The sequence below is a fragment of the Sapajus apella genome, unplaced genomic scaffold (assembly GCF_009761245.1).
Source record: "Sapajus apella isolate SASKATOON/1434 unplaced genomic scaffold, GSC_monkey_1.0 scaffold86, whole genome shotgun sequence".
In the NCBI taxonomy this organism is placed as follows: Eukaryota; Metazoa; Chordata; class Mammalia; order Primates; family Cebidae; genus Sapajus; species Sapajus apella.
Window position 1 is genome coordinate 6,792,104 of NW_022437026.1, and position 18,748 is coordinate 6,810,851.

Sequence of the window (18,748 nt, forward strand, 5' to 3'; positions counted from 1 at the left end):
CCTCCCTCGTACCCTCACAGGGATACTCAGCCTCAGGTAGCTGGTGTCAGAATAACACAGACTCAGCTGCCACAGGCCTGCTCTTAACACCTGTGTTTCCTTTTCAGATCTTACAGGTGAACAAGGTGATGTCCATCTTGTTTTATGTGATATTCCTCGCTTATCTCCGTGGCATCCAAGGTAACAACATGGATCAAAGGAGTTTGCCGGAAGACTCGCTCAATTCCCTGATAATTAAGCTGATCCAAGCAGATATTTTGAAAAACAAGCTCTCCAAGCAGGTGGTGGACGTTAAGGAAAGTTACCAGGGCACCCTGCCGAAAGCAGAGGCCCCCCGAGAGCCAGAGCGGGGAGAGCCCACCAAGTCAGAATTCCAGCCAGTGATTGCAATGGACACCGAGCTGCTGCGGCAGCAGAGACGCTACAACTCACCACGGGTCCTGCTGAGCGAGAGCACCCCTTTGGAGCCCCCGCCCTTGTATCTCATGGAGGATTACGTGGGCAACCCCGTGGTGGCGAACAGAACATCACGGCGGAAACGGTACGCAGAGCATAAGAGTCACCGAGGGGAGTACTCGGTATGTGACAGTGAGAGTCTGTGGGTGACCGACAAGTCGTCGGCCATCGACATTCGGGGACACCAGGTCACGGTGCTGGGGGAGATCAAAACCGGCAACTCTCCCGTCAAACAATATTTTTATGAAACGCGATGTAAGGAAGCCAGGCCAGTCAAAAACGGTTGCAGGGGCATTGATGATAAACACTGGAACTCTCAGTGCAAAACGTCCCAAACCTATGTCCGTGCACTGACTTCAGAAAACAACAAACTCGTGGGCTGGCGGTGGATACGGATAGACACATCCTGTGTGTGTGCCTTGTCGAGGAAAATCGGAAGAACATGAATTGGCATCTCTCCCCGTATATAAATTATTACTTTAAATTATATGATATGCATGTAGCATATAAATGTTTATATTGTTTTTATATATTATAAGTTGACCTTTATTTATTAAACTTCAGCAACCCTACAGTATATAAGCTTTTTTTCTCAATAAAATCAGTGTGCTTGCCTTCCCTCAGGCCTCTCCCATCTGTTAAAACTTGTTTTGTGATCTGGCTCTCAGGAGTCACTCTGTAAAATCTGTGTACACCAGTATTTTGCATTCAGTATTGTCAAGGCCGTGACTGTCGTTTTAGTAAACTTGTTAAAATCAGATGATGTCAGAGTTGTGTGTAAACACAGTTACATCCCTCTTCTGGTACATTTAATGTTGGGTTAATTAATTAAAAGAACCGTTCTGGCCTCCACTGAAAATGATACCGTGTATCTCTGGCCAGAAAGTTCTATATCAAATTCTCTGCTGTTAGCTTAGAAAATTAGCATTATGATTTGCTCCAATGTTATGATCCTGGAACAATAACAACAACCCTGGCAATTTTAGTTTTGGAGGTTTCTTTGCAGCACATTTGTTGTTTTGGGGTTTGGGGTTGTTTAAGGGTGATTTTTTTTTTTTGGCTTTGGTTTTTGTTTTGTATTTTGCAAGTGGTTTTCATCTTAGGCACACAGGAATTTTTTTTTTTAACTATTTGTAACAGAATAATTGCATGATTACCCAGAAGCAAACTGAAAGGGATTGTGAATAATCTATACATACAGGGTAAATTTACCTGTGACTGACTCTCAGCCTGTGGCCACCCCTCCTCATCTGGCAGCTCCTTCGAGAAGTGTCAGCAGAGTTGGAAAGTGTTCGGGCTTTGGAGTCAGACACGGATTCACGTTCCAGCTCCTCCCCCTGTGAGCTTGTCCGGGTTTTAGAGACTCTCTGAGCCTGTGCTTCCTAGGGTCAGAGCCAAACGGGGGTCCTCGCCTATGTCCCAGGAATCCTGAAGAGTCAGTTTACAACCCTAAAGCTTTCCAGCATGGAGCAGGTGCTTAAGAATGCAAGTGCTTCACCCATTCCCTCCCATCCCCTCAAGATGTAAACTGCCCAAATGTGAGGGACCTTCTTGATGCCTTCTGAGTCCCAGCAGGAGTTCATGACAAGCAAGGGGTCCTGTGGTGATGGCCTCACCTGTCATGCCCAGGCAGGACTGAGGGGACACCAGGGATGTCCGTCCAGGAGTTTGTTGATGCCCATTTCCCACTGGGAAGCAGCTCATCCTCTTGGGGCTGGACATAAGGACGCTCCTCTTCCCTCTTGGTGGAGATACAGGGTATCTGCTAATCCAGCACTGTCCTGTTGCCCTGTCCCCTGCCCAACCTGGATTGCCCGGCCTTCATCAGGGCCACGTGTGCTCTTACCTCAAGCAGCCTATGCACCGGCATCTCCTTAGCACACACCTGTATGGAATGTGTCCTTTATGGAACATGAACTTTTGAAATAGACTCAGCAAATAGCAGTGGGCTTAGTTAGGAACATCGTCACGCTGCACTTGATCCTGGATGCCGAAAATATGGGGGCAGGAAATAAGGAATTGACCATGTACCCATCATGGGCCAGGCATGTTCAAACCTTGCCGCCATTAACTGTCACAAATCCTTTGAGGGAGCCAGCATCATCTCCAGTTTACAGGCAAGGAAACTGAGGCCAGTGGGTTCAACTTGCCCATGGTCATTTAGTAAGTAAGTGGCAGCGTGAAGATTGAAATCTGTGTGGCAACGATAGCACAGTCCTGACCCCTCGACACTGGTCTCTGCCTCTCCCACGTAGCAGCATCACATTTCAGAGTGGGTGTTACAGACAGGAAAAGCACAGCCTTCTGCATGAGAACTTTTGTCCTGTTGTTTTCACTGAGCCTTCATCAAGAACACATAACCCAGCGGATAGGACAAGGAGAGGCTTACGACTGGCCCAAGCCTAGTTATAAGGTGCTCATCATTTCAAAGTGACCATTTTTCTGGGTTTCTAGTAAGCCTTCCACCCCTAAAACAGCAGGCTGAGGGACACTGCAGCTGGGGGGCGTCTACAGAGCTTGAGTCCCAGTTGTTTAGCCTGTGCTGCAGAAGCAAGACAGGAACATAAAGAAGGAGTTTTATGGCTCTGGTTAACAGTGGATTCTGGAAAGTTGGAGAAACCTGTTGAGGAGTTGCCGCAAAGGCTACCACACCTGCCTATCATAGGGTCTTTCTTTCTATCCTCAGGCCTGCAGTTGAGGAGCCCTTAAGGTCCTCTTCTGGAACTTCTGAACGGTAGAGGGTGGTCTGGTTGATGAGGGAGATGGGCTTCAGTGACAGGGGCCTCAGACCCCAGCCTTGCCAGGCGCTGACCCAAAAGACTTGTAGGGCTGAGTCTTGAGCTCTGCCTGGAATGCAAGGAGTTTGCTAGCTTGTCCAGAGCAAGTCTGGAGGAGCATGCTTCTGGGCGGGTGCAGCTCTGAGGAGAAAAGACCTCGGGATGAGACAAATATTCCCAAAGGGAACTCTGGGCTGCCGGCCATCTGACGGCTCAGCCTCTCCAATTCAGAGGGGCAGGGTAATACAGCGTTACCCAGTTCCATCTCAGTAACTATTCAGATGCTGTCAGAGTCAGCCTGTTAGCTTTGGACCCAGGGCAGAGCCTTTTCGAGGTGGGTAGAAGGCCTATTTCTATCCAATGTAGACATTTGTCATTGGGCTTGGTTGAAGGTTAAACCCATCTCTGAGATAGGAGAGGCTTGGAGGGCTAGTATCTGGCTCCTGGGAAACTCCACTGTCTATCTTCCCTTATTGCTTAGTTTCTTGCAGGAGCTTCATTAAGCAGAGGTGTATTGCAATGTGACGAACTTGAGAGCACAGGAGAAAATGGTTTGTGGGCCAGCTTTATTGAGAATAGCTGCATGACCTTGAATAACTCCCTTGTCCCAACCGGGGCTTTCAGCATCATGAGATTCTATTGCAGAGAGGGGCGGAGTCCAGACAGATAATCTTCATTTCCTTAATGAATTCTGTGGTGAGAAGCTCTGTTCCCTACTGATGGGACTCCTTTCTGCCGCATGTGAGTCTCTCAAATTCTCCCCACTTACAGACTGTGACCTTGAGCTTGTTACTTGATCTCTCTGAGCCTTTGTCTACTTGTCTGTAAAGTGGGGACAGTGCCTACTTCATAAGATTGTTTGGCAATCTAATAAAATCATCCATTTCCTGGCACGTTAGAAGCCTCCTTCAGTGACGATGCTGACGACGACAATGATGATGATGATGAGCTTTTGCAGGGTTTGCAGGACCCCTCAGTCTGGAATTTTGGTGGGACTTTCCAAGCTCTGTGGTGGAGGATTAGTCATAACTAACATGCATTAATCATGGACCTTAAGGGAGGTCCACCTCCCTTAAGGATAGCATTTGTCCATTTCCTTTCTGCTGGTCTCTTCAACCAAACCGCTGGCCCGGTCTTAGTGACAAGGCCTTTAATCCACAGTTGACATACTAGGGAAGGTATTTCTAACCCTTCCAAGCAGTGAAACTTAATTTTTTTCCAGAAGTTCTGCCTGCGTGCTTCTCTGAAGCGTGCGTGTGCGAGTGTGCGTGTGCATGCGTGTATGCTTTGGTTCCTCCTTGTGAGTTACAGCACGGCTCTGCTCTTGAATTTCCCATCTCTCAGCCCCCGTCTCTCTCTCATATTCAACAATGCTTCCTCTAGGCTGGTGCTGGTGTTTTAGGGTTTGGTATTTCTGAGGACTTTTCTGTTGCTGTTTCCTTTCCTGTGTTGTGTATGAGCACGTGTGTGTTTATCTGTGCTTTACCGTTCATTTAGTCAATGTAAAAACCCTCCACTGAGGCTTGGAGAAGCCATCTGCATTTATTTTATCGCTTTTGAACATGTGTTCAGGCATGAAGGCTGTGTAGTCAGTTTATGGCTACCTGGAGATTTGTCTGGCTTCACCAGGAAGATGCACCCCCTGCCCAGGCTTCAAACACTGATGGTCCCGGGTGCACAAAGCCAATGCCAGTTCCCCAGCGAAGCCTGGCTTTGCCTCGCTGAGCTCCCGCTCTGCTCAGCTGCAACAGAGGCTCTGCCTCAGTGATGGTGCTCTGAAGCCTGGGGAAGCGGCCAACCGTCCACAACAAACACCCCACCCTCCACAACCCTGGCCCGAGGGCCTCACACAGGCTCTGTTCCACAACCAGGACCAGCCTCAATCCCTGAAGATGGATTCAACTGGAACCATCTCAAGCCTAACCTTCTTTCTCAAAGTCCCCACCCCCAAATCTAAGGAGACTCAAACTCCTTACACGCGCCCTGCTCACATTATAGTAGGCAAGTGGGCTTCTCAAAAAGCACACTTGTTTCACAGCAAGCTGAGGTGCAGACGCCTCTGTGCTGACACAGCCCCCTGGCTTTAGGTTCAGATGGAGATTGGCCCAGCTTGAATGAGCAGACCGCAAACAGGTTAGAAGCACTCTGAGGGACTATGGGTTTGTCTCCTACAGTCCTTGGCCTCTGTTTGGTTGCAGGGTATATGGCAGGCCAATGAAACAAGCACAGATGTGCCTGTTGTAGGGGCCAGGGATGGGAGGAGCAAGGAAGTGTGCAGAAGGCGAAAAGTCCAAGGAAGTCAAAAGCCTTTTCTGCTAGGAACCAGCTACCACCAATAAGTTGGGCTGGGCTGAATTGTTGCAGTTTAGTAATGACATTGCCAGGTAAATTATAGAAATCTATGTGGCAAGAAAACATAAGCATTTATTGGGAAATTGTGAAACATGGCCTAATGAGTTTGATGATTTTTATGAGACATATGAATGGGTGGGCATGCATGCGTGTGCATGGGCATGGCTGCTTTGATATCCTAACCACGGAGGCATTGCATTTTTTTAAGGAAAGGTAATGCCTGCAATAGAATGCTCCTGAACACAAGGTTAACCTCTACGAGATTGCACTGGTGGCCAGCTGGGGAGCATATGGAAAATGAACATTCTTGGGGCTTGAAAACAGGCTGATGGGTGGAGGATTTATAGACAGAAAAGGCATCCAGCAGTCTTCAAGCAGCCAAAACAGAAGGAGCTGGGTTTGTGGGCTCTCTGATTTGGTGGAAAAGCATTCAAAGCTGGTGCTGGGATTAGGGGTGGAGATGAGATCAGACCAAGGAATAAATAATAATAAGCATTCTTATTGGTGGCTGCTTCCTCCAAGTTAGACACTGTGTACACATCTCCATGGCTACATAGTGACAACCCTGGTAGTTTCAACCCTTGTGTGCAGTTGAAGACTCTGGGCTGAGGACTTCGGCTTGACATTGTACAGCTGGTAAGAGGAAATGCACAGATAGGAACCCAAGAGGTCTATATGGCTTGGCAGCACATGCTTTTAACTGTGTGAGTAAGACGGCAGTGGGGAGGATGCTAAGTGCTTCAGGGGGGCCTGATGGCTGAATTGCAAAGGGGTAAAGGGAGTGAGAAGAGTGGCATGCACTTGGCACATAGGGAGAAATAATAGGATCAGTGCAGCAGGGATGCCAACAATTGTCCACCTAAAGGAGACGTCAGACTCATCGGTAACTGGCTTACTACAGCAGACGTTTTCAGTAGGTTGGGGAGGAGGAGCGGGTCTGTTACCCCAAACCCTTCATTCCCCACCAATCAACTGAAGCATCACTGTGCTATGGGGAAGGTATAAGGATCAGCACATCTGGAATATCACTTGGGGCTTTTGAGATAGAAGAGACAGAAGACAGAAATTTCAAATTTGGACAAGATCTTTGAGATCCAGTCATCTATCCTTTCTTACAAGGCAGATTTCTACTTTTATTCATTGATACTTTTTAAACAACTGTCAAATCCCCACTAAGCACCATGCCTTCTTCTCAACTCTATGGGCTTGGCACATGAGAAGCCATCCCTCCTGGAGGAGCAATGAGTAGAAAAGACGGGGCCTTAAGGTATAGACGCTTAGACAACTCCCACAGCCTGTTGATAAGCACTTTCTCACCAGGCAGCTTGCTCTAATCTGAAACAGCTCTTACTATATGATAGAAAGCCCCTTCCCATGTTCAAGCCAAATCTACAGACAAAATAGCTATAACTAGGCTGTCAACCTAAGCTCCACTAACTAAATGCTCACCTGGGACAGTCAAGGAACGCCTCCTTGAGGAGGTGACCTCCCAGCTGCCTATTAATGGATAAGCAGAAATTTGGTAGGGAAAGAAAGAGAGAATATTCTAGACAGGAATAGGCTGGGGGAAAAGTGAAGAGTGGGGAAAGGGCCTAAGATATGCAGAGAAAAGTAAAAAAAAGGTTTGGGGGAATGAGGACTTTAGGACTGTGGAAAGGGGGAAGTTGAGACCAAGTAATTCAAGGGTGAGGGAACAGCTATGAAGTTGGATTTGATTGTCTGGGAGCTCCTAAATTGAGCTTGCCTGAGAATCACCTGGAGGGCTTGTTCAAACTGATTGCTGGGCCGCCTCACCTGAGTTTCTGATTCATTAGGTCTGGGGTGGGGCCAGACAATTTGCATTTCTAATAAGTCCCCAGGGATACTGCAGCTGCTACACACTTGGAGAATCACTGATTTATTAAGCAGTGAGGATTCAACAAGGGCTTTTCTGCATTTTTTAAGAAGACAATTTTGGTGGTAGTATAACTGATAGACGGACTGGGGACAGACTGATCAGATTGATCACAAGTGAAGGCCTAGACTAAAGAGGAGGCAATAGGAGTGGGGAGGTATATCGGATTAGAAAAGCATCTTTGAGATGCATTCAACGAGATTGGGTAACCAACTGGATGTGGAAAGCGAGAGGAAGGCATTAGGAAGATGACTATGGCACCTCCTGAGGCAGGACGGTTTTAAATCACATGCAAGAAGACAGCAAGACAGTGGACTGGAAGACGGGAACTATGGGTACTGGGTTCGAAGTTCTCAGAGGACATCAAAGTAATGGTATCCAATAGACGGTTGGTTATTAAGACAGAAGTATGCTTGAAATGATGAAAAAAAATTACCTCTTCTTCATTTGGAAATAATCCAGCGTGGATGAGCCTCTCCATGTACAGATGGTTCTGGTCTAAGCTCCGTGGAGGCCCAAATCATAAGCTCATCAGTGAATCAGGGTGTGGGAACCTGGACTCCCAATGGAGATCTATGGTTCTGGCGTCCATTTCTGAAGGGTTATGTGCTCACCTACTTGATCCCTTTGGAAGCTGGGAAAAGAAAAGGCATGAAAATTGTTGAGGAAAAAAAAATGGCCATTCTGAGGCTGGTGTCATCTGCGTCTTCATAAAAGTGTCACAGCATGGCCGTGGGCCTTAGCAGCCAGCTTCAGACACCACCGTCAGAGACATTTCAAGTTGTATTTTAAAGGAAAAAGCCAGCTACTGGGAAGCTGAGATCTAAAGATTCTTGTCAAAAAAAGAACTTATTGTGGTTCTATTTTCTGGGCTAGGACTTTTCTCAGTTGTTAACTTGACTCCTTGAAAGTCTCTTGGTCTGTTAGGAAAAAGGATTTCTCTTTCTTAAGAAAACTCTGAAAGTGGGCAAACACCTTTCTGCTGCAGAGCTTTTGGGCACGAGTTCCCTCTGCCTTGACTGCTCTTCTTTTCTGCTAGGCTCTCCTTATCTGATTCCCACCTGCTCAGCCTTCCTTTTTCTTGGGGCACCTTTTCTGAGGCCTCCTCCTGAGGAGGACCCTTCTTCACGATTTATGTGGTCCCATCACATAACACAACTGAAATTACAGCTGTGGGATCATTTGTGTCATTCTTGTTTGCTCTGTTGCCCCATTTGGCTGTCATCTACATGAGCCACTAAGTCATGCTGATTTTAGTCAGAACTTTATCCCAAATGCTGAGCACAATGCCTGTACCATCCGTAGGCACTCAATAATATTTGTTGGACAAATGAGTGAATGAATCCCCTTCATAAATGGGGATTACAACAGGAAGAGGACTTGGGTCAAGCCCCAGGGAGAATGGATGAGCGAGGAGGGAGGCTGGTTGCTGTTTACTTATTTAGACATCCGTGGGGAGTCAGGGCAGGCGAGCAGCTCAGTAGTGTACAATCACAATGTCTGTTCTAGTCTAAAGATTGGCGGCCCCATTATTCCAATGGCGAAAAGCTGGGGAAAGGACTCAAACGGAAAGAAAACTTTCAAGTGCAGTTAAGGGAAACAAAACACAAGGTCATGAACCAGGACTTTGCTTATAGTTCGATCGTGACGCTGAATAAATGTCTTAAAAAAAAAAAAAAAAGAACATGATGTCTTGATTCACTCAGCCACGCATTCACTCAACTAATTTGTATCGAAACCTACTATGCACCAGCCCTCTTCACAGGTATTGATTAGTACAACGACAAACATGGACAGACGCGCTCATGCCTTAATGGAGTTTACCTTGTAGAGGGTATGACAGGAAAAAAAAAAAGAATCAAGCAAATGTGTAGATTAAATGATTCAGGTGGTAACCGCCTAGAAGAAATACAATACAGTAAAAGGGTAGAGAACGAGTAAGGGGGTCGGGGGAGGGCGGTGCTGGTGTTGCATGTTGTATATTTTCATGGTTAAAATGCTTGCTCCTGTGAAATGTGAGGCATGAAATGTCAGTATGCCTAAGGGAAGTCAAACACATTTCCATAAACTCTGAGCAATTAATGGCTGTCATTAAAGCAGAGGATCTTTAGCCAAAAATCAAAAGCCAAGCTTTGGCAATAGTGCACACAGGGCCCAATCCACAAACTATTTCTTCTGTTCGTAAGCACTAAGTAACGCTTTTTATCGGAGACCTTAGACATCACACCACATTCTCCCCGTAACAGAGGCGGGCATCACGCATTACGCAGAGTTTTGCTTCTGTGTCTCCGGAGACTTTCCACCCTGTCAAACCTGTTTCACTCCAGAGGAACAAGAGGCAGTTACTCTGTCCTAAAGTCAGGGGTGGGCCCTCTGGTTCCCCTCCAGATGCTGAAAGGCCTGGGGGTTTGGGGGGCGGGGGGAGAAGGCAATGGGCAGGGCCACTCCCTCTGAATTCCAGTGCCTCTGGCTCTTGCTGGCAACTCCCCAACAAGGAGAGGTTGGGGAGGTTTGCCCAACCCAGGGCTGGGTTTCTGCCTCTGGCACCCCGAGGGAACTTTCTTTTAATCTTAGGCATGCATCAAGAAAACTACCCTTGGGACTTTTCTTGGGACTATAATTGAGTCATTTGCACTCTACAACCCTCCATCAGTTTTTCTTCTTTAAAAGAGGGTATAAAAACATTTCTAATTCAACAAAATGTATCCTGGGAGCTCACGCAGGCTACCTTAACAATGAATGAGTGGCAAGGATGAGAGCTTTGCGATTGTACAGAAGGGGAGTCAAGTTTTGGATGTGCTCTGAGAATTCCTCCAAAAGGCCACGAGAACCACCTCCAAACCCAACCTACTAAACCAGCTTGACTTCAGAGAGGTTAGGGAACCCAGCCAAGGTCACACAGCTTCCACGGGGGCAGAGCTGGAATGCGAACCAGATCTTCTGTCCTCCAGTCCAGAACTCCCTCTTCTCCTGGATTAAGAACATCATGTCTTGACTGAGCAGTCATTCATCCACTCAGCCACGCCTTCATTCAACTAATTTGTATCAAAACCTACTAGGCACCAGCCCTCTTCACAGGTATGGATTAGTACAATGACACACTGCCATACAAGACACCTTCTACCCAAAACTACAGGAGTGCATGATGTGAGGTGTTTAGACACCTCCCCCGGGCCAGCAGAAGGGTTCGTGCAAGTGTCCTGCAGACCTCCCCTGGCATCTGTTCTGCCAGCACGTGCCTCTGCATTCCCAGGGACTTCTCAGAAACCTGGATTTGTGCACATGGAAGGTTTAATTCATGGCTATCAGACCCTCAACCTCTGGAGGAGGTGGCATTGTTAATCCATGGAGTAAACATATTGTGATGTTTGTGACGCAGTGGCCAAAGTTAGGCAGACCTAGGTTTGAGCCCTAATCCCACCACTGATAATCATGTGACCTGGGGCAAGTTCCTGGGTTTCATTCCTTCTCAAGTTCACTATGAAATGGGGCTAATGAGAATATCTACCTCCAGGGGTGATAGCGACATTGTCTGTAGCTAGAACAAGTGGCCCGGGCACCAGCAGACCGTGGTAGGCTATAGCAGGTCCTGGGGCGCCTCCTCTGGCCCTTCAGTGACAGCTGGATCATAAGGAATTCCAGAGGTCTCCAGGGGAAGGGCCAGGGCAGCCAGGTAGCAGGAGATCACTTAAGGGTTCGGGATAGCAATGATCGCTAACTGGCCTACCTTCCAGCCGTTCTGCCTACCGCACTCAGGGGTTGTCAGGATGAAGGACAAACACATAAGGCCATTGGTATAATGCTTGGCATCTAGGAAGTGCTCATTAACATTGGCTTCCTCCCCCTGAGAGACAGGGCCTGTGCCTGAAGCCCCCAGAGGAGGAAATCCTATGGCCTGCTGGCCCCAATGTACAGCCATATGCAATACATTACTGCTCATGACACCTCCACTTCTAGGGAACTTTCTTGGCTTCTTGCCTAAATTTGTTATACTGTAGCCCAAGTCAGTTCTAGTGCTTTTGACTTTCAAGTCCAGGCTAAAGCTGGAACTTTTCTTAAATCCTTGCAAAAATACCCTCTGCTCCAAAAGTATGGTTCCCACTGGATGGGAAGGAGGTTGTGAAGCAGAGGACTATTGACCTCTTTGGGTTTCTTTTGCAACATCTCCCTTGCGTCCTCCTGGTGCTCTGGCAGATAGTGGCCTCAGCAGGGTGCAGGCCTGCCCTTACCACTGGGCAGCTTCACATGCTTTCCAATGTGTCCTTTCAGTTCAGCTTCCCATGGGCCCAGTCTGTGCCAGCCCCTGGTGAAGACTAGGTGAGCTGATTGCCACTGGACTCTTGTAATTTGCCGATAGCCACAGACCCCATCAGCCACTGCAGGATAACAAGAGCTGGGAGAAATGTCACGTAGACAAGCAGGAGCCTGGTGCCCAGCCAGTGCCAAGGATGTGCATCCTAGAACCTCAGTCCCACTGCATGACCTCACATCAGTCAGGCATCTCTGGGCTACACCCATTTCCTTCTTCCTGGGCACCAGCTCTGTGTCAGACCTTCTCACCCTTCCCCTTGGGCATACAGATTGCAGCCCAGTCTCCTGGAGAGAGAGACACAAATAGTTGTAATACAATCTGATTGGTGTTTTAATTGCTTTCATGAAGGTTTGCTATTAGGGCACAGATAAGGGATTCTTTGCTTCACCTAAGGAGGGCAGGGGAGGGGAAGTCTTCCTGGAGCTGATGATGTCTGCAAGGAAACCAGAGAAGGAAATTCCAGATACTGCAAAGTACAAGGGAGCTGACAAATATGCTTATATTGTTGGAACTTAAAGAGTGAAAACAGCAAGAGTCAGCACAGAAGCCCATGTGCCAGGCTAGAGAGCTTGGACTTAGTCCTGCAAAAGAGGGGAAGCCTGGGCCATGCAGGAGTGACACGGGAGAGTCGCCTTTCATGGACAAGTCACCATAGGCCCCAGTGACTTGTCTGTCAAGAGGGCTCTGAGCCTCCTCTCTCCACCCTCTGGTGTGCTGTATCATCTGCACTTGCTGCTTGCCTGTGACCACACCAATCCAGATCTGCTGAAGAAGAGGGAGAAGATATGGCAGCTCCAGTGCAAACCTCAGGGTCCTCTGTGACATCTCCTCTGGAGAATGGACATGTTCAAAGTCAGATGGCAGGGAAAGAGCTGGACAGGCACGCTGCTGCATTGAAAGGCAGGTCTGGAGAAGGTGGGGCAGCCTCATCACTCCTTTCCCTCTTCTGTGTGACACGCATCGCTCAGAGCCACCCTGAGCAATCACTCTTCCCCTTGCCCTGATGGAAGGACCAGATCTGGTCCCTGCCCTTTCTGGTCTCTTGCAGCTGGAAATCCAGATGCTGGATCTTGGTCCCAGGATAATTGAGCTGTACACACTGCTTCCTCTCCCTCTGATCCTGTCATGCTTCCTCCTGAACTTTTGACACCAACCCTGCTTCGTGTCAGTGTGACTGTCAACCCCCATGAAGTAAGTATCCTCGGGGTGGTTCTTGTGGCCTCACTCAGCCTCCAAGCCCCACAGGCCCTGTTCCAGGACAGCAACCATCATTGGCAACCACATGGCAATTTCTAGGGAGGCTGGTAAGGCAGAACAGGGCTGCTGGCCTTAGGAGCACAAGGTTCCTTGCTGCCCTCTGTGTGCCTTTGAGTTGCACACCTGGTGCTGCTGGAGGCAGGATCTCATCCATCCTGCAGGAGGCTCTGGCATAGCTGGCTTTTCTCTCTCCAGATCCGGCTTTTTAAAGGAGCTGAATGAGAACATTCCCACACAGGGATTTTCATCAAAGACTACTTTCATCAGGCCCCACACCAATGCTTTCAGCAGTTCCCCACTGTCTACATACAGTCCCGGCTTCCTGGGTGAGCATTTGGGGTCCTTGACAAAGTAGCCCTAAGCTCTTTTCTAGCTGTTTCTCCCTCACTGACGCCAAGAGCACCCCCACCCCTGCCTTTCTTCCTATTTCCCACACCTGACTCACAATTCCTCACTTCCAAGCCTCCGTGTGGGCTGTTCCCCATCCTCATGCCTCCAGGGATCCTTTTCCGACCACAATCTTTATCCCACAAAACCGCTTCTCCTTACTGTGACTCAAAAGTGATGCACACCTATCAAATCCTGAGTTTTGAATGAATGACTTTCCTCCCTTGACAGACAAGGATGCCGGACTTCAGGGAGAGTTGGTAACTTGCCCGAAGCCACAGTTGGGAAACAAGAGCTGACATTCAAATCCATGCACTCCAGCTTCAGTGCTCGACCCTCAGAGTACTCTCGCTCTCCATAAAGAGCACGTTTCCTTTTCCTCAGTAGAGGGAGAGAGCGCTGGATGACACGTGGGCAGTGCTGCCTGACTCTTGCCTGCATGTCTCCCCACACACTCTTCCTCTTCCTGCTCATCCTCCGTTTCTCTGAAGGGAAAGCAGCCTTCTAAGGCTAACTTGCGCTCTAACTGGAAGTTGGATCAATTCCTCCCTCAGGACCAGCTATATAATTTGCAGGGCCCAAAATGCAAATATAGGCAGAGGTTCCTCATTCATAAATGATGGAGAATTTCAAAATGGTGGCAGCAAACGTTAAACCCCAAGCTCAGGGTTCTTCTACACACAGCACCCAGCAGGGCCGCCCAGGTCCCACACCTATGAAGCGGATCCACTCCTTTCCGGGGCTTGCCCACCAGCACTCACCACCCCTGGTTTTCCTTGTGAAGTCCCAGGGTCAGCAGTGCCTGGCACACAGTAGGCCCCTAATAACATGTGTAGAATTGGAAAGATTTCTTGTAGGCAAGAGATTGTAACCTTCAGAATAGGTGATTTTAAGAACAAAAGAGATACCCATGTATCTAGCCCTAAATTTTCTGGTGCTTGAAACAAGCAGACAAAAACCATGGGCTCCTCTGTCTTAAAAAATACTAGATTGGATACTGTGATGGGCTGAAATCGCATCCCTCCAAAATCAATATGTTGGAACCCTCCCCAGACTACTCAGAATGTGACTGTATTTGGAGGCAGAGTCTTTAACGAAGTTATTAAAATGAGATTGTAAGAGCGGGCCCTAATCCAACATGATTCATGTCTTTATAATAAAAAAGAGGTTAGGACAGAGACAAACACAGAGAGACATCGATGTGGCGACACACGGAGAAGACGCCATCTGCAAGCCAAGGAGCCTAGCACGGAGCCTTCCCCGAAGACCCTTAGAAACCAGCCCTGCCAATGCCTTCATCTCAGACTGCAGCCTCCAGAACTGCAAGACAATAAATTCCTATTGTTGAAGCTCCCAGTCCACAAGGCTTTGTTAAGGCAGCCCCAGCAAACCAGCACAAATACCTAGAGATGAAATAAATCACAACCAGTTACAAACCTCAAAAGCTGATAGATACCATCGAAAAGTCTGGAAATAAGAAAGAATAACATGATATTCATAGCTGCCTTAACTTCCTGGCATACCTCTATCATATTTTACTTCCCATATTTTTGGCTGAATAATCTTCACATGTGACAATACTTTTATAATATTCTCTTCCACAGAGAGAATAGAAAGATAATTCAACTTCTTTTGTAACATGGTTGATCAGATTTTTTTCCGATGTGGAAAAGACTGAAGTTCACAACTTATCAGCAGTAACATCATGTACGTTTTGAGAATTGTTACCAAATTTGGAAAAACCTCTATCAAGTTTCTTTCATAGATTGCCTGACAAATGTCAGGACATTGTCATTATCTGTTAATGCAGTGATTAATCTTAAATGCTCTTTGAATTGCCAACACTCATTAACCAGTCAGCCACCAATGTCTGCACTGTAGCGTTACGCTATCCTGGTCAATGTTCAAATTTTATGTTGAGTCAGCAAAAGAAGGAAATCTTTTTTCCAATGTAAGCATATGATTCATTCCTTTCCTTTAATTGAATTATATTGTAATTCAAGAGCCTACTTATTACTTCCATTGGAAATGTATCATAACAATTGAAAACGTACGTCTTCCTCTTAATGAATTAATACTTTTAGTGTGACCTGAGATTTTTCGTTACAATTTGTTGCTTCACATGAGAATTAACCTTACTTCCACAGAACTGTTTAAACCACATAATAACCACGTGAATACATTGTTAGGATGCCTTGCAGCCTTTGGAAGGGCAGGGGTAAGTGAAGAATCCTGAGGCTGAAGCTCCATTAGCCTTGTGGTAAGCCTACCCTGGTCAAGGTTGGAGGTGGGGCTCAGAAGAACTGAACCAACAGATACTGCCAGCCATACACACACGTGTCCCAGCCAGCAACACCCACTCTTCAGACCCATGGTCTCGGGCTGCAGCAAAGTTCTGAGAATAAGGTGAAATTATGCACATTTTCTATGTTTGTATGTAGAGACAGAGGGAAACAACTTCCTCAACCCAAGATGAAGTTGTCGTTGGGCAACTAGCCATCTAGTTCATCAAAACAAGGCTTCCTGTGATTTTGTGTGTAAGGTGTTTTTGTTTTTGTTTTTGTTTTAAAAAATAAAACACGAAAAGCCAGGGGAAAGCGTGAACGCAGTCCCCCACACCACAAATTATGCAGTCGGGTTTCCCACATTTGGGAAATCGCAGGGGTCAGCACATCCGGAGTGCAACGGATAAGCCTCGCCCTGGGAAAACCACCTTCGTGATCATGGTATCTCCCCTGCCAGGTAAGCACAGGTGTTTTTGTTTGTCTTTTCAGCACTTCGGTTCTAAAGGGTTTCTTTTCTGTTATCTATTCCCCACAGAACCTCTGCATTCCGGGACGGAATGCCAGCTGACGCAATCCTTAGAAGTGGGTGAGAGGAATCCCACTGGGCCCCTAGCACAGCCTGGGGCCTTCATGGGCTTGGCAGTGGTTAAGAGAGTGGGCACCAGAACCAAAGAGCTGGGCTCTGACACTGACGCCCTCCTACCCTAGTCCCGGGACACGCTTACCCCTCCGTTCTTCCCATTCTTCATCAGCAAAACAGAAAAAGTGATGAGTAGCACATGGGGGTGGTGGATCGAGTCGTTGCAGTTCGGGTGCTTGCACAGGGCCTGGTGCTTCCTAACTGCTCACTACACGAAAGTGAACATGTTTAGTAAGGGTTTGATGCAGAGAACTGGAGGAAACTGGGAGGGGGAAAGGGCCCTGTCCTTATGCCAGGAACTCCTCCCTTCCCTTCTCCTCCAGGCCTCACTGGGAGCTGCACCCTCTGCTCCTCTGGCCTGGGGAGCAGCCATGTGTCTTGTGTCCTGTTTCCCATCAGAGAGGGTTTCCTCTGGCTCCAGTTCCTTCCTGGCTGAGTGTACAAGGAGGCTTTACCTGCCCCAAAGGTCAGCTAGCAAATACCTAGCGAGTATCTAGACAGACCCTGGCTGCAATTCCTAGGCCTTCCCTGCTAAATCTGGCAAAATCTGCCCTGGGGTGTGCCAAATGTCAACCACAAGAAGGACAGGTCACGCTCCTTCTTCTGAGAAGCCTCTCTAGATTTCACTGCCCTGCCTTAAACTCTGCCCATACCCTGTGTCTCCTCTAACCCTGGGCTCAGCTTGTCCAAAAGCTGCTCCCTACTACTATGGCTAGTGTGTTTCTCGAATTGTGAGCCAAAAGCAAATGTTCAAAAGCACAACCAGAGATTTATATGGCATAGGGGTGTATTTTCCCAGAAATCTAAAAAAAGATTGTAAAATCATAATTATACCCACATTTATGCATAATTTTTGCAATATACTAACCATATTTTGAACATATTCATTCATTTCCACTACAATTCAACATGCATTCACTCAACAGATGTTTGTTGAGCACCTTCTAGGCACCAGACAGCATTCCAGGTATTCAGAATATATCCCACACGGACTGCACAATCTAATGAGAGAAGGAGATGGATAATGAAAAGTTCACGTCGTCAATGTTAGGTGGTGGTAAGTGCTATGGGGAGGAAAAGAAGGGAGAAAAAAGCAGAGCTGAAGAGAGGAGATCCAGAATGCCGGTGGAGGGTGGAGCGCAGACTGCAATTTAAAACAAGAGGGCCGGGCGCGGTGGCTCACGCGGTGGCCTGTAATCCCAGCACTTTGGGAGGCCGAGGTGGGTGGATCACGAGGTCAAGAGATCGAGACCATCCTGGTCAACATGGTGAAACCCCGTCTCTACTAAAACTACAAAAAATCAGCTGAGCCTGGTGGCGCGTGCCTGTAATCCCAGCTACTCAGGAGGCTGAGGCAGGAGAATTGCCTGAACCCGGGAGGCGGAGGTTGCGGTGAGCCGAGATCGTGCCATTGCACTCCAGCCTGGGTAACAAGAGCGAAACTCCGTCTCAAAAAAAAACAAAAAAAACAACAAAAAAAAACGAGAGGCTCAGGGAAAGCCTCACTGATACACTAAGATTTGAGCAATGGCTTGGAAAGGAGGTGAGGGAGTGAGCCGTGTGGAAATCAAGGAAAGGGCATTCTGGGTACAGGGCCCTAAGGCGGGAATGTGCCTGGCATGCATTTGAACACAATCAGCTTAACTGTGGTGAGCATCTGATTGTGGCTTCTTTGGTCTTCCTTGGGCGTGCCTAAGGACTCCTATCTTTGTCTCATTTATATTAAGTTCATGAGATCTGTGCTTTCTACTCCAGCTTACCCCTCATCTTTATAAAACAGTAGGGACAAAATTAAATGAAATGTGCAAAATAACCGCACAAACTCTGTGCTGGAGACACCGGGTGCCTGGTGACGGGAACAGTCGGCTGGCACGCTGCGCCCCCACGTGGAAGCTTGCAAGGTTTGGCCCCCTAGGCATGGAAGTTCCAATCTGGCCCCTGGAAAGCAGTCCAGGGGTATCAGGCTTAGTGCCCAAATGTACATGCTGTGCAAAAGGGGGACTTATGAAGTCAAGGACTTTGTGCTGTGATAGAGAAGAGCCCGAGGGCAGGGGCGGCGGTGCAGTGCTGATGGGGATGTGGACCACACCCTGTCGCTTTCCTGCCTGAGCCAGTGAGGAACAAGAGAGCAGGCAGTTCACCCAGGCAGCTGTGTGCATGGGGCTGGGTGGTGGGGGTTCTGGGAGGGTGCTGTGCTGCAGGGCCCTTGACACAGATGTGCACTTGCATGCCCTTGGCAAAGGTGTTCTGCTCACTGGAGGTGTATGTCTTTCTCCTCCATGACTGTGTTCTGGGCAAGGACCTCCTGAGGCACCCATGCTGCAGTTCCCAGAGGGTTAAGGAGGGCTGCGGGACATGTGGGCGTCTGGGCTGGTGAGCCTGGGAATT

General features: G+C 48.0%; 1 protein-coding gene and 1 non-coding gene across 4 annotated transcripts in view; one reads left to right on the forward strand and one right to left on the reverse strand.

Annotated features, from left to right (window-relative positions):
- Positions 1 to 1,214, forward strand: part of NTF3 (neurotrophin 3) — a 64,994-nt gene extending 63,780 nt beyond the window's left edge. For all 3 annotated transcript variants that reach the window (XM_032254532.1, XM_032254530.1, XM_032254531.1), the window contains exon 2: positions 108 to 1,214. In XM_032254532.1, the coding sequence (XP_032110423.1) occupies positions 129 to 902 (774 nt within the window). In that variant the 5' untranslated portion in view covers positions 108 to 128 and the 3' untranslated portion in view covers positions 903 to 1,214. The remainder of the gene's footprint in view (positions 1 to 107) is intronic.
- A 14,809-nt stretch (positions 1,215 to 16,023) lies between these two features.
- LOC116534361 lies at positions 16,024 to 16,185 on the reverse strand. The gene has a single exon (XR_004261684.1). It is a non-coding gene; the product is annotated as a U1 spliceosomal RNA (small nuclear RNA).
- Positions 16,186 to 18,748: the final 2,563 nt, after the last annotated feature.